This window comes from Apteryx mantelli, chromosome 18 (assembly GCF_036417845.1).
Source record: "Apteryx mantelli isolate bAptMan1 chromosome 18, bAptMan1.hap1, whole genome shotgun sequence".
Classification (NCBI taxonomy): domain Eukaryota; kingdom Metazoa; phylum Chordata; class Aves; order Apterygiformes; family Apterygidae; genus Apteryx; species Apteryx mantelli.
Window position 1 is genome coordinate 14,022,640 of NC_089995.1, and position 15,665 is coordinate 14,038,304.

The 15,665-nt window shown below is 44.1% G+C and overlaps 1 protein-coding gene across 2 annotated transcripts in view; it reads left to right on the forward strand.

Annotated features, from left to right (window-relative positions):
- The first annotated feature begins 731 nt into the window (after positions 1 to 731).
- Positions 732 to 15,665, forward strand: part of GNAS (GNAS complex locus) — a 172,138-nt gene continuing 157,204 nt past the window's right edge. The window contains exon 1 of one of the 2 annotated variants that reach the window (XM_067307744.1): positions 732 to 1,091. In XM_067307744.1, coding sequence (XP_067163845.1) covers positions 860 to 1,091 — 232 coding nt within the window. In that variant the 5' untranslated portion in view covers positions 732 to 859. The remainder of the gene's footprint in view (positions 1,092 to 15,665) is intronic. The other variant, XM_067307741.1, reaches the window with a different exon arrangement.

The window sequence follows — 15,665 nt, forward strand, 5'->3', positions numbered from 1 at the left end:
ACGGAGGAGGTATATTTGAAGTTTATTGTAAGAAACCAGATGCGGAGGTTACGAAGCAGAGGGGAGAGCAAGCGGGCAAGCTTTGTCATTAACTTCCCTGCCGGGTGCCAGTGTGGATAGAAAATCCAAGCAACCCCTGAGAAATCAGAGCGTTCCGGCCGGAAGCGCGCAAGGTGCGGGGCATGAGAAGGGGCCCATCTCGGCGCACGGCCCGCGCTCCCCGCGGGTTGAGCATCGCCACGGCGCGCTCGAGCCGGCCGCGAGCCCCGCGCCCACGAGGTCCCTCCGCGTGGCGGGACGGGGACGTCGGCTGGAGCGGTCCAGGCCTGGTGCCGGGCGGGACGAGCTGCTGGCGGGGGGGGGGGCCGACGGGGCGCGGGAGCGACGGCTGTGGGCAGCGCTGGGAGCGGAGGGACGAGGTTTCCCAGCCTTGGCCGGGGGCCTCGGGCGGGCCGGGCGGCGGCGCGGGGCGGGCCGGGTCGCTCCGCTCGCGGCGGCGGCGGCCTCCCTGCGGGACAGCGCGTGGCCGCGCCTCCGCTTTCCAAAGAATACGGTAAACACGTCCGCGTCACGTGTGGCCGTCTCGCCGCTGCTGCCGCCGGCCGGCGCGGTGGGGGGGGGGGGGGGCGCGGCGAGCGGGGCGGGGACAACGTGCTCCGCAGCCGCGGCGAAGCGGGGCCGCTTTAAGAGGCCGCCGGGCGCCGCCGCCGCCGCCTCCTCTGCCCGCCTTGCCTTGCCTTGCCTTGCCCTGCGCGGTCCGGCCGGCGGCATGCCCGCGGCGCCCTAGGGAGGGCGGGCCAGCCGGCCGGCAGCTCCCGCGTGCGGCAGCGCGCCGCGCCGCTCCGCGCCACTCCGCGCCATGGGGCTGTGCTACAGCCTGCGCTCCCGCCTGGCCGCCGCGCGCCCCGCCGTGCCCTACGGCGCCCGCGGCGAGGCGGACCCGGAGCACGGCGACCCGCAGGTGCGGCACCGGCTGCGGCAGGACCTGCTGGCCAAGGAGCGGGCGGACAAGAAGCGGAGCAAGAGCATCGACAAGACGCTGAAGGCGGAGAAGCGGGAGTACAAGCAGACGCACCGGCTGCTGCTGCTCGGTGAGTGAGCGAGCGAGCGGCGGCGGCGAGGCGGGCGGCCCCGCGCCCGGCTGCTGTCAGCGGGGCGGGCGGCGGCGCGCGGCGCCTCAGCGCCTCGACGCCTCCCGCGCTGAGGCGAGGCGGGGCGGCGCGGCCGTTGGGGAGCCGTTGGGAGCGGCGCGCGGCGCCCCGCGGCCTGCGCCGAGCCCCTGCGGCCGCGGGGCCCGGGCCACGCGTGGGGCGGCGCATCGGCAGAGCGAAGGCTGCGGCTTTGGAGCTCCGCGGGAGCCGCGCGTCGGAGCAGGTTTGTGCGCAGCCCCGGGCTGTGAAGCCGGGCGTTAGTGGATGCTGTTGGGTAGGAGCTTTCAGCCGACCGGGGAGGAATAACCACCCCTGCGGGTACTTGCCTGGTCCCCGCACAGGTGCCTTCCCCCCCCCCCCCCCCCAACCGGTTATGGACATAAAACCACCCATTGAGTCTATAGGGGAAGGAGATTTGGTTAAGGTGGTGCAAGTTTTCTTTACATAGAAAGCCTAGGTTTTTATACATGCACTGCTTTTTTGCTATCGTCTTCTTTGCCCCTCAAAGACTCGAAGTTTTAGCTTCAAATACTCAGTCTTGTTGGATTCATCATTGCTTTGCACTCGCATGCGCAAGCATCTGCCTGCTATATCACAGCTTGTCTCTCGGAGGGTCCCCGACCACGATGTGGCTCCGCGCTGGGTCGCTGGGCTTCTTCATGGGGCTGGGGAAGGTGGGAAGCCCCGTGGAAAGGCAGCTTCTGTTCATCCTCTTATGCATAACGGGGTATGGCACACCTGAATGCGTTATGTGACACCCCCCCAACACACGTGGTCATAGAAAGTCATAGATTGGCCTTCAGGTAAGTCATGGGTTTGGAAACACTTCCAAAAAAAAAGTCAGCCATAGATATCTAAGTCTTTAAGGGCTAAGGTAAACATCTTCATTCTAGAAGCACATTCTCTTTTGAAGTGGAGGTAGCTATGCTGGTATAAGAGTGTTCATAAAGGTGTGCTTTGTTCTTGTTAGGAAGGGAGGTGACGCTTGCATTGCTGTAATTATATTGATAACATATCATACCTCTAACCAGCATGGCTTTCCTTTCAAGCACAGGCTAAGTTTTAGGTATTTTACATTTTAACTTTTTTAATATATTTTGTATCCATTCCGTAGTAAATAAGTGCCTGAATGAGCTGTGAGAATTTTTTTTCCTTTGTACATTGAACAACTTAAAAAAAAAAAAAAGGAGGGGGGGTGTTGATAGGGCTAATTTTGATGTTAATCTGCAAGCCCTTATGACATAAAGGCTATCTGGTAGCTTTCCATATTTGCAGTATGAAACATTTCAGTTGCCTGTTTTTTAATATTGTTTATAACAAATGTTGTACCACAGAACTGGTTTTTGCATAAATGACATTTAACATTGAGTGGGTTAAACAACATGTCTTAGCAGTTAAAAATTATCTATGGTGAAGCCAACAGAGAGCATTCTTTGTCAAAGTACTGATTTATTAATCTGATGGATATGAGTCAGTGTTATGCTGGCAGTGGTTTATTATATTTCAGCCTGGACTTGAATAGCAGGAAGTCACTTTTTGGCCCTCCTGTAAATCTTGGGATGCCTAAGAGACCCATTTCCCTACTCCTTACACAGACGGACAGTTTCCCAGTTAGCTTCCTTCCCTTGCTGCTTCTTTCCTGTATCCCACTTTTACTGTTACTTTGTGGAATTTCTATCTCTAAACTGGAACAAGAAACTTTAGGTGTATTTGACTGTACTTTATACATTTGCAGGTATTACTACTGTAGCTGAGTGTCTCTGTACAGAGATGTAGCCTAGATACTTATGACGACAAGCAAATTGTTCAGGACAGTAAAATTGTCCCACAAGTGAATGAAGGGCCCAGAAGCATCTATCTTGGATTTAAAGCAGCAACTGAGTCTTCATTCAAAGAATGAAATTAGGATGGAAAAAAGACTAAAGAAGTGCAGAGGTAGGGATTTTACCTTTGCCTGAAGCCAAGGGCCCAATGGCAAAAGCTTCAAAAGGTGTGCTCACGGTGTCTTCACTTGTGCTCCCAACTTATTTTTGGGCTGATCTGCTCCTACAGGCACATACCAATGACTTGGAGCAGCAAAGGATGCCAAGTGCCAGCTCTTTCAAGGTCTCGGGATTTAAATGAAAACTGCCCTGGCACTTTGGGTCTGGACTATCCCCGTGTTGCAATGCCTGTGGTAGGCTCTGCCCATAGGCCTTCAGCCTCTGTAACAATAGGGTAAATTCTCCACAAATCTAGCACAGACAGTGAGGCTTGACACAATGTGCCTCTTCATAGCAATGTGCATGGAAAAGAGGAAGAAACTCAAAAGCTAAATCGACTTTAAAACATGCCTGTGTTTGCAGTGGGCTAACATAGGGTTGAGAAGCTGCACAGCAAAGCTGGAGCTTTTACTCGTCCCTCATGCTTAGTTGTACAGAATACAGTGAATGCCTGAAGCAGTGCGTGTGTGTGCGCGTGCATGTGTGCACCTGTATGTGGTTTGGGTTTGTAGTGTGTATAACATACCTTATGGCTGTAAGCAGCAGTCTATTACTCCAAAAGCTATAGTGCTGTTCAGCATGCCTGATATTTTAAGTTAAAGGAAAGGTTGCTTGCTTTTTTAGAGTTCTGTTATGTGCAGTCAACATGTGTAGTTACACAGTGGGTGTCTGTATGCGCTGTTGTTTGATTTAGGGCTTAACCCCCTGCTGCCCTTCATCACAGGTGTATAAAGTAAATTCCTGACTTTTGAAATTTGTTCTTTATTTCAAACAGGCAAAGAGTTTGAAGCCATAATCTGACTTTGTACTTGCCACAGAATAGTTTTTTCCTTTCCTTTTGTGAAAGGAAAATGCACAATTGGATGTAATCACATTGAGTTTTGTTTAATATACTGCATATGAAACTACCAAGTCACAACTTCAAGATTACAATCATTGTTATGGTAGTACCACAGGGTTGTTACTACTGTGTATTGCAGGGTGATTTTTTTTTTAACTAATATTATTATTTCTTTATTTCTGTGTCCTGAGAGCAATCCTGGTGCTAATATTGAAAGTGTGTGCTTAAGGGAGAGAGGTTTTTAAACTTTGCCATAGAACAATTCCATTTTGTATGTGCTTTCTCATTGGTAAGCATAATATGGGGTCTTTTGCATTTTTTTTAGACTTTAAAGTATACTTTAATCTAAACTGTATTTTTTTCTTATAATAAATGTCATGTGGGGAAGAGAATTTCAGTCCTATTTAAGGAGTTCCAAGGCTTTTCATCAAAACACAATTAATACAGTACAACCAAAAACTTCCATTTTGTGAGTTAGTATTTTCAAACAAAAAAGCATTGTGTCAAAAACTGTTGTTGAGCTCTTCTGATGTATGTGTTGCTTTACCATGGCTTACTTTCTATAGCCTGGCTTACTGTAAGAGAATGAACTTGGTCTAGGTCTTCTGTAGGTGCCTTTACTGATCTTTGTATACTTAAAGTTTTTCAAGTCCACTCGCTGAGACTGAACCCATGTAAAAAGTACTTGTAGCTTATTCTCATACAGAAAATGGAACTTGGATATCTTTATACCAGTATAGATATAGACACTTTTCATCTCAGGTATTAACAGTAAATTTGTATATTTTTATGATTTGTATATATAAATATATAAATTATATATAAATAAATTAATGACCTTTCTGAATGTTAACCAGCATCAGTTTTTTAAGTTTAAAAAAAAAAAAGCTTCTAATGAAAATATTTATATTTGTAAAAGCATCCCCTAAAAAAACCTAGGCAATATCAGCATGAAGACCGTGTAACCACAGTCACCCTTTCTGTGTGTGTGCCTGATGGTAAGCCTGTAGATACCATATAATTAAAGACAGTCTTGTGTGGTTTACATTGTATTTTTTTTCCACAGGGTTTCTACTTCATTCAGTGCACAAGATGGATGTTGTCCAGTGAATGAGTGGCCATTCAATATTCTTATCCTCCTCATACAATGTGTCACCCCATGCCCTATTTACGACACACCATCCGTACCCTGTACTGAATAAAGAACTGTTAAACTCCTCATGGGCTTTTCTGTAGTGCTGATCACTGTAGTGGCTGAATGTTCCTAAATGTCAGTGAACATATCTGAACAGCACTGCTGTGAAATGAGTTGGTGGTGTTCTCCCTCTTTTATAGATGCTGCAGAAGGAAATGCTGCCACAGAAAGACTTAGGCTAGAATTGTCCAAAGTGACCACTACTCTTAAATGTCCGATTTTTGCCTAATGCTAATTTTTTTTCTGTAGTACTCAGCCTTTTTATAGCACTTCATGAGTTTAGAGCATGGTCTGCACCCGTGTTTCTGAACACTCAGCGCTTTTGCAAGTTGAGCTTTAGACACCCTAAGTGCAATCCAGGAAGTAAGAAGCACAGACTGGTGCTAACTATGGAAATTCAGTTTTGTCTAGTCTACCAGAGTAGCTGTGCAACAGAATGAAGGTTATTGGGTTCTCTAGGGCAGCATTTAGGCATAAACCACAAGGTCACCCTTTCTCTGGTTGCGATTCCCTACCTTGTTTGCTACATGCTTACAATAAAGCAGTTATCCTGAGACTACCCAGCTTCTCTCATGGGCTGGGGGGAGGCGAAGCTGTGAGGAAGACACCCAGTTAAAAATAAGCATGTGCTTAAGAGATTGAAGAAATTCCGTCTTGTAGGAGCTCTGTCCCTGTGGACAATAGTTTCATTCACTTAACAGCTCTGATTTGTTTCTTGTTCCCCATGTATTGTGAGCTAAAGGAGACATGAGCCCTAGTGAGAAGCATATGATCTGTATTGGAAGACTGTGTAAAAGACAGATGCACAAAAGAATGGAGTAAAGCTATAGAGGGAACCTTTATTCTGGCCTTTTGTAATTCCTGAGAACAGGATTTTCAAAACGTAACATCTTATACCAAGTTTGTGTTTAATTTCCCTTTTAAGAAAAACAGAAATGGGGATGCAGGGAGGGAAATCCTGTATTCTGTCCTGTGGCATGCTTGTGATACTAGTATCTTGTAACAGGCCTGTGTCTTGTAGCAGGCTGCTGTGCTGAACAACCTGGCCTCCTGCATACTGAACCAGTGGCTCACAGAGAGCAGCACTACACAGTTGTTACCCAGATGGACTGTCATTAGTGGTGACAGAGTTGCAACTTTTTCCAATAGGTTTCCCAGTAATTACTAGATACTACAAGAACACTGGCACATGGGAATCTCTGTGGTCTCTATCTGCCCGGTACTTTCCACTGCAGACATGATGATCCTGCTATGGACACCAAGAGGTGGTATGTTAATTATGGGTCTTTCTTTACCCTGAAGAGCCTCTGCAAGAGAAGTCCTACTTGGTTCCCACCGCTGTATACAGAGAGAGCTCTATAACATGAAGTGTTGCCTGTTCAATTGGTAAACAGATATCTTCTGGATCTGGAGCATGTTCACCCTGAACAAAAATACCTGGAAAGCTTTGCAAACTGCCAGCCTTTAACAAGGCTTTATCCAACATATGCAAGTGATGCTAGCTCCGGGACTTTTGATGCAACTGCATATTGGTGAATGTTCACTGAACGCGAGACCATTATAGTGTCTTGAGCACTGGCACCTCGGTGCTTAGATCACTTAATAAAATAGTTTTATGAGCTTTTAAAAGGGGGGCAGGAGAGATGGCAGTAGATAGAAAGGAGACAAGCAAGGTACTAACATTCCTTGTCTTTTTCATGAGAACTCCTGACAGTGACTTTTTTTCTTGTACCAACTTCACATACCCAAAAAATCATTAGTGTCAGGGAGACATGTAGCATGGAAAGCCTCAGCCAGCATATTTAAAGTTTGGCAAAGCTAGAGTTGCTTTAAACAGGGTCTGACAGTGGAAAGTGTCGGAAAACCTACTGCGGCACAGCTGTAAAGGTGTTGTGATGAAGGGCTGCTAATGGATCACACGCTGTATTGATGCTAGGATGATGCTTTCTGTATAGAGGTTCAGATTGCAAAATAATTACTTTTGTGACTAAAGTTAATGCTTCAGGGAAACTCTGTGTATGTGTAAACATGGATTTTTAGTGGGGAAGGGGCTAAGGAGTCTAGGGGATTCCTTGATCCCTAGCACCAATCACAGCTGTGCCAACAGTCACACAACAACATAGACAGGCAGCATCTTTCCCCTTCCTGAGCATCTATGTAATGTCTGTGTTAGTGGTAGTCTTGTATTTTTACTCCTAAAATGCCTGATGGGATAAAGCTCATCACCCTAGAGGGGCCGCATTCGTGAGCTGTGTTGTCATGGACCCCATTTAGGAGGTTAATCAGAGAGAACTTTTTTGGGGGGATGCTCTGTAACTTTCATGTTTAGTTAGGACTCTCCTCTAACCGTGCCCTCTCGTTTTGACTGTTTTTGACTGTTTTTTGTTAGCTGTGTCTGTCCCATCCCTTTTATTCCAAAGGAAGATAGCTGTTTCTTACCCATCCTTCTGTTGCACCTACTGGCATCACAAAGAGTTTTCCCAGAACAGAGTAGTGGGCTATATCTGAGTGAAACCACTTTTTTTTTTTTTTTCCTGAAAGAAGTTAAGACTCACCCAGCAGTCAAGTTGACTGGAATCAGAAGTGTGTTATAGGGCAGTGGAGTCCTGTAAAGTTTTCCTCTTGGGATGGGGAAGAGGAAAAGGGGAAGAGAATTCTCAGGTGTGAATGGGCAGCCTGACTTGAAAGGAAGGCTGACTCAGTAAAGAAAGGGAAATGCAAACTTGTGGAAATCCCTATTTATAGCCTCCAGTTACAATGAAGTTATCTGCAGACCACAGTTTTGGTTAAATGGTTAAGCCTTGGCTATGCTGTCATAATTTTAACTATTGACTGGTATGATGGGCTCTAAATTTAGCTGGTTTCAGTGCAACAGGCCTGGCATGAGCTTGTAATCCACGTGCTTGGTTGGCACCATCTGTTTTCAGAGCAGAGAAATTTTCTTAATTGCTCCTGTGCGACTGGTACCTCTTCTCTGCAGTAGAACATCCTAAATTGAACCATTTTCTGTGCCAGGGTTTCTCTAGACCTGGCAGTGTCATGGTTAGGAATATGGAATATCTGACGAAAAACACCAGCAGGGAAAAAATCAGAGGAGGACTGAACCTGAACTGTTGCCTTCTAAAACAGAAAAATCTAGTACTCTGGAAATAAAACAAAGAGGAACAGGAAAAGAATAGAGAGGAGACCAAGCGCTTTAGTATTATTTATAGTTCAAAGTTTACTGCTGTAATAAAGTACAAGCAGGCTCCTCTTGTCTGATTCATGAGGCACTTGTGAAGTCTTTGGAACTGCCTACAAAAATGTCATTCTAACTCTTCCCCAGTTTCTCAGAATTTATATTTAACATACATATTAGAGTTGTGCTTGTGTTTTTGTATGCTGCCCAAAAGAGCTATCTCAGGCAGGTGCCTGAAGGTGTAAAATATCTGGAGTAGAGGAACAATTTGTTTCTTCCCTCATGATGGACCAAAAACCCTGCAGTCGGAGTTAAGGGAGTAGCCTTCAGCAGTGACAAGTCTGGTTTTCATGCCTGACCTCTACCCAGTTTCTTCTATTAGAAGAAACTAATAATTCCCTATTAGACCCTTGTTCTTGATACAGCTTCCTTGGGAAGGTGGGATTAGAAAGACCCGAAAGGGAAATGTAAAGTGCCATTCCACCTTGAATCCAAATAGATACTCTAACCACATGGTCATTCACATTATTCCTGCAAAATTTTCCCCCCTTGCTCTCAGCTTGCTCCAGAGTGGGATCTCACCAACACCAGAAGTTTCTCAGGTGACCTTCTCATTCCTTGGAACTGCTCTTCAGTGGGTCATGTGACATAAGGTAAAATGGGCAAAATCATCTTTATTGGGCAAAGACTTCTGCCCCCTTGTTGGTGTGACTGAGACCTGCTTGTTCCTAGCAACTGTTAAGAAAAAGATGTAAAGAAGTTAAGATTTGATTTGTGTGAGCTACATACTTTTTCCTTTGGCTGTTCTGAAACTGCACAGTGTTAGTGCAGGTTTGATCTCAATGGGAGCAGGACTTTCTGCAGCCTCCTGGTGTCTGACTGGTGTTGTCCAAATACAAAACTAGGAGGCTTGTGTGTGTTAGCCTATTAGTCTGCCAATAACGCTTCAGAGGGTGGGAATGGTTGGTGTTGTGGCTAAAGATGTTCTCTGAAAGATACTTTTCAGAATTCTAATGCGTTTTCTGAACATGTTTGATCTGGGAGTCCGGCTGCCAAGACCTATGGAGGCCAGCTAGTGTAGTGTTTGTTTATTGTAAGTCTTCTCCTCGAGCACTGAAGCTGCAAACTAATGCCGCTCATAGATGAGAAGTTGGCAGTATTTACTCTTGAGTTTGGACACTGACTTTTTCATGGCATGTTGATTTCAGTTTAACCAGGATTTGGCCTGTGAATTACAACATTGTCTGTAATTCTGCCTACAGCACTGTTTGATTTGGCTTTTTTCTAGGCTATATCATAGTAGTTTATTGGCACATTTCTGAAGTGATACTGCATTCCCTGATGACTCCATGCAATACCAGTGGTCAGAAAGCACATTCAGGAACACAATTCAACTCCCCCCCCCCCCCCCAAAAAAAAAAAAAAAATTGCTGAGGGGCTGATTTTTACTGGTGCTAGGCTTCAGTAACGGCTGATGAAACTGATGGGAGTCTGCCTAGGCAGACTCTTGAAATTTGCATTCAGCTACTTTTCTTACTTAAAACATATTTTGATCTGTATCTGTCTTCTATATAGGTCACACCCACCCACCCACCCACCAATCTCTATGTGTAAATTCCTACTTCCTAATAGTAGTCTCTTCTGCTTTAAAACATTACACAGCTGTCTTTGTACAATACCCTCTGAAAGTATATGTGACTGGTGTGTTTTCATTTTTAACATTTGCACTTGAAGTGTTACTACTAAAATCATTGATATGAACTGGCAGTTTGTTTGTGTTCTCCTTTTATGGCATTTCCTGCCATAAAAGAGATTTCTTAAGAAATTGTTGGATATTTTTTCCCTTTGAAGGAGAAGGGGTTAGGCCCTTTGAGTGGACCTCATAAATAATTAATGATTTCTTTAACATATTGTTCTGCAAGGTCAGACCTTATATCAGGAGAGTTAGGTACTGGCATATCCATCCTGACTGTAACATTTGAGACTAAAGGGTGGACCTCGTGGTATTTGCATGAGCTAAAATTATCAGTGTCTCTGTTACAAAGAACAAGTTGTTCTATGCATAACTGAGCTCTGCATATGGGAATATGGGGCACCTTTGCACAAACTTTGGCTTTCCAGTGCTGTCTGCTCTTGAACAGTTTCATACGGACAATACTTTAGCTTCTAGTCTTCCACTTGTACAGAGGCTTCTAGCCAGTGATCCTAGCTTGATCAGAACCCATAGTGTCAGAAAGAGTTGATAGTCATCTCAACAGAAATATGAATAGTTTCTTTTTAGGCATGCTATTGATGCCCACACATCTCCATAAGGTGCATTGACATTCATTGAAGAAAAACCATGAAGTGCAAAGTTGCTTCTGTTTACGTACAGTTCTTCCCTGTCTCCCTTCAATTTTGGATTGTACTTATTCACAAATATGCATGATTTAATTTCTTCTAATTGCTCTAACTTAAAAAAAGAAAAAAAAAAGCTAGAATAAGAGGCTTGACAATTCCCTGAAATGAGGATAATTCCAGATTCTTGTTAGCAGAAAATCCAGTTATAGCAGGCATATTAATCCATTTTTTTTTTTAGATATTTAGGCCCAAAGGATGTTTCTTAAGAAGCAAATTTGAACTTGATGACTTATTCTCATTGTTCCCCTGGTCAGTGAAATGTGAGTAATGAGCCAGTGTATGCTTTATAAATAGCACAAATTAAGTTTTTACTTCCTCTAATATGTTCCCTCTGCAAAGAAAATCCACAGTATCTGTGTATGAGCAACATTTTATAAGACTTCCATGTCACTGAAGAAAATGATGATATATTCCCTGCATTGAGGAACAGTGGGGCAGGTGGGGGAGTCAAGGGTGTTAAACAGATGTCAGAATATTGCTACCATTTATTTTGCCAAGTGGAGGAAGTGGATGCTGAAGAGGAGGGACAGGCTCCTAATACGGAACAATCCACAGCCTTATTTTGTTTAGCTGCTTCTCCTGTCTCTGCTGCAGTGTGTTGGAAGAGGGGAAAATGCTGAACTTCCTGGGAGAATCCAATTAAATTTTTTATTCCAAATTGGAGGAAGAGTTTGGAAGGTGTTCCTCCCACTGACGAACTATTCCTTCCCCTCTCCTCCATCCCAAGCACTCATACTCATGAGGAAGGATTGGCATGTAAGAATCATAGAAAACAACAAATACCAACCAAACAATTAAACCTGGGGCCTCCATTCGCCTGGTATATGCCTGTCCCCCAAGGCTGAGCTTGGCACTAGGCTGTCAGTGTATTCAGCACTATTTTCAGGAACCAAGTCTGCACACTTCCACCCAAGAGCGGCTTCATACAAGTTTGTTTGTATAGCAATGCTGTCTCAACTTAATGACTTTGACCGCAAGGAAGTATATCGGGTTCAATGGAAAAACAAATGAATAGAGAGCCCAACCCCTCACCCGTCCCATGCATGAATGAGCTGCTCCAGGATGGTATTTATCACAATTCTAGTGGGAAAGAACTGTGGGAACTATAAAAATGCCCACTGCGACTTCCCCAGTGAACTGAAGGTGATTTATTTGTAAAGTGGAACTCTGCCAGCGTGACTGGAAAAATATTTTTATGTGAATTTTCGTGGAAGATGCTTTCATTTTAAAGCACAATTTCAGATGTGACTAGAGCCCTGACCATAGAGCTTTATGGGTTCTTATTATATTCATTTCTTCTTGCCATGAGCTGTCCTGCATGGAAATCTGTTCCCAACCCTACTACCCCTACACCTACTACATCAGGAACAGTTCTCAGATCTGTGCCTACCACAGTAAAAGCAGTTTTCCTCAGCATGAAGTTATAGAAATGCTAATCTAAAATATGTTGCTTTTAAAATCAAAGGTTTATGTTTTGGGAGCATTCATCTGATCTTTAAAATCATGGATATCTTGACCGAGTGCTATTATTGACCACTGAAAAATAGGTTGCATTAGCAAAGGAGCTTGAAAGGCCCAGTGCTCTTGTGTTGCTCCCTTTGACCATTCAGCACTGGTTATGGGGTAGTCAGGGCAGCCAGGAAGATAAGCCTGAACTATAAATTGTCCTTGTCGTGTTGCAGAAAGTGGTTTCCATGCCAGCCTCCATTCAGCTGCAAGCTCTTACAGGGAGAAAAAAGTATTGACTAACGCACAGTGTGTTTCCAAATCCTGCAGTAGACTTGGCTGTTGTGTTAATGTTTGAACTGAGGAAGACCCAAGAGCAGGTAACTCCTATGAAAGCTGCAGCTTATCAGGCCTGCAGCAGGATCACAATGTGTGCCTGTGTTGTCACTCTTTTTTGCTGTAGCTGCACTGTCACTGGGCTTAGGCTGTGCATCCTGGCAGCGTGCAGAGCAGTCAGCAGCGGCCAGAGACTAACAGTCACAGATAGGTGGTCCCCTGAGCTCTGTCTGCGCACCACCCAGCAGATGGCACGGATCCTTACAGGGTGCCCGTACTGTTATTGGGATCAGAGTAACTTTTTCCTTCTTGAAATTTTCTGCATGCAAACAGCTAGAGAGGAAAATATGTATTTTGCCAGGTGTTTTAAATTTCCCTAATATACTGGGACAATTCTGATCATGGTCTTACTACTGATGAAAACTTTTGATACGCCCAAGTGCAGAAGCAAAAGGCTGTGGAAAAATTCTATATACAGCAGAAAGGAAGAAAAATAAAAATTAAAAGCACTTGAATACAGATATCAGAAAGACATTACCACACGAGAGCACATGTGTACACTTCTTCTGAAATCCTACCAAGTTCTTGGCCATGCTGGTGGTATATGGCAGTGAGTTCTGCAGGTAATTGCATGTAAATATATGTGTAAAAATCTTGCCTTATCAGTGTCATGTCCTTGCTGTTCTTCCTAATGGAACATTTCCTTGTTCTTATGTTGTAAAGAAATGGAAAGTGAAAACTTGGATCCCTGTCCCATATTGTGTATACCTCCTATATCTTCTTACACTGTTTGCTTCATCTGTGAAATAAAGCAATCTTTTTTTTTTTAAAGGAAGTCTGTGCATATCACTTGATCAGTTTCCTCTTAACACTTTCTATACCAATTTTGAGACATTTTGGCCGTAGCTAAAGTGATTAAAAACATGTAATATTTCATTATACATACATTATATGTTGTGTATATATACACACTGTATCTACATGCATTATACATAAATTATAATATTCAAGTTGCAAATGATCCTTTCTGTTTTTCTCGTTGGCTACCACCGACCATTTAGCAGAAGTTTTGACTGAACTGTGAGAACAGAATTTAAAGATCTTTCTTCTTCTGAATTAGTTTAAGAAATTACAGCATTAATGATGTATGTGCATTTGAAGAATCATTTGGCTATACTCAGTGTTCTGTTCAATGTAGCACAATAATTTTAATCTTTCAGGGGTGTTTTTGCTAAAGCTCAGATGGAGAGTAAGTGCTCTGCTCTCCAGAGGTGGTGACTGACTTGCTGCAGCTCCTTTGGGTCAGTCCTACATTGTAAGTCTAGGCTCCAACGCTACTGTTTCTAAGAAGGTTGTAAAGATTTTCATCACAGAGTAGTAGGCATGTGTTTGTGGTGAGCCCTGCTCTGCTTTCTCATCAGTGCAAATCGAAATAACTTCAGAACTATTTCTTTACTGTTACTGTAAGTATCCTCTCTCTTTTTGTCAAGCCCAAAATAGCAGAGTATCCCAGGGATCAGGCTGTCTTCCAGGATCCTCCCTGTTGACATCCTCTGTTTAGGATGAACTGAAAGGGTGCTGCTCAGAGGATTGCCCCCTCCTTTACTGATGCTTTGGGTGATGAAAGGGGTCAGGAGGCAGTGCGACAAGGAGACTCACACCTGTTAGCTGAGGAAGTGAGGAGTAGCTATAGCTTTAATTTCAGTGGAAAGGCTTAAACTGCATTGGTCTGTAACCTAACTGCTTGCACTAAATCTGCCTGCTTGGTATCCATTCAGAAAGTACGGTTTTCTTCTCTGAGGAAAACATGGTGAGCAGAAAGATAACCAGGAGGTTATTGTTATGTTGAGCTTTTAATATTGCTTTGCACTGTGGGAGACAAGTCTCAGGCATCAAAGCAAGACAAACACTTTGTCAGTCTTTTCTGACTCTTTCATTTTGCTTAGGTTAACTTGACAGGGACATAACAACTGTGCATTCCCATTGTTTACTTGCGTTGAGTTTATAAACTCTGCTGCCTTCTTGGTGGAGATTACAAACCGCTCCAAGTCCATGTGGCATGTAGCACAAAGAGCCTGTATTGGAAGCCAACAGCTGTCTTACGTGTTTGTCCCCGAGCTATTATGGAAAGTGCCTGCCCTGTGGCAGCGCCCTTGAGAGCTGCTCTGTCCCCCCGGGGTAACCAGAGCAGCAGAGTCTTGCTGTGCCTGTTCAACAGCTCAGGCTGGGGAAAAGCCTGCTGCGGAAATGACAAAAAGCACTGTAAGGGTTTGTCCTCTTTCTCAGTGAAACTCTCGTCATGCATCACACCGCAACCTCTTCCTCTTCCCCTCCCCACCCCCACCAAACAATTTTTAGTTTGTGGGCTGTATTTGTTTGTTTTTGTATTTTTCTTGGTTGCTTATGTTACAGATACCAGTTCTCAGGATCCCGGGTTAGCCGGGAGATTCCTTGGAGTGCTGGGGTATTTGTGGGACTTTGACCTTACAAGAGAAGGAAACAAAGCCACTGAGGAAGAAGGGCATGCAATTGTGATCTGAAAATCTGCATTCAGATTTTGTTTGTTTACTTTTATAAATACCAGTTTAAATTCTCTGTATGGAAGAAAAATATTGCATAAAATACTCTCTTAATGCTTTTCCCTGCCTTCTCTCCCCACAGGAAATTCACGATTTGATAGACCTGATTTTTCCCTGGTGACTGAAAAACGTAAAGCAAATATCTTTTAGACTTTAAATGCTGAAAGGTCTTTTCTCTTCCAAATCTGATTCCTTAACACTACTCATACTCTTTTTATTTCTCTCATTTCTTTCAGCTTCTGTAAAGTTTGGGTCACTTATCTGTTGCACTTCATGTTTTTAGGTAGTGAGTGCTGCAGGATTTGATTTGCAGATATTGCGGAAGAATATTTATTTGTTTTTAAAAACAAATGTTCACAAGGAAACATTCTTTCTAGTCTGTTTCCCCAAAACAAAATCTGCAATAATGTGTGCTGCTACTGGAAAGTCAGAATCAATTTGCAAAGGCCTGTTTCATTAGTAAATAGATGGAATCAGTGAAATTTCTTTCTTTGGGCTTTGACTCAAAGCAAGAGTTTCAGTCTTGCAAACTGAAAAGCAGTCCCAGTGATTTCAAT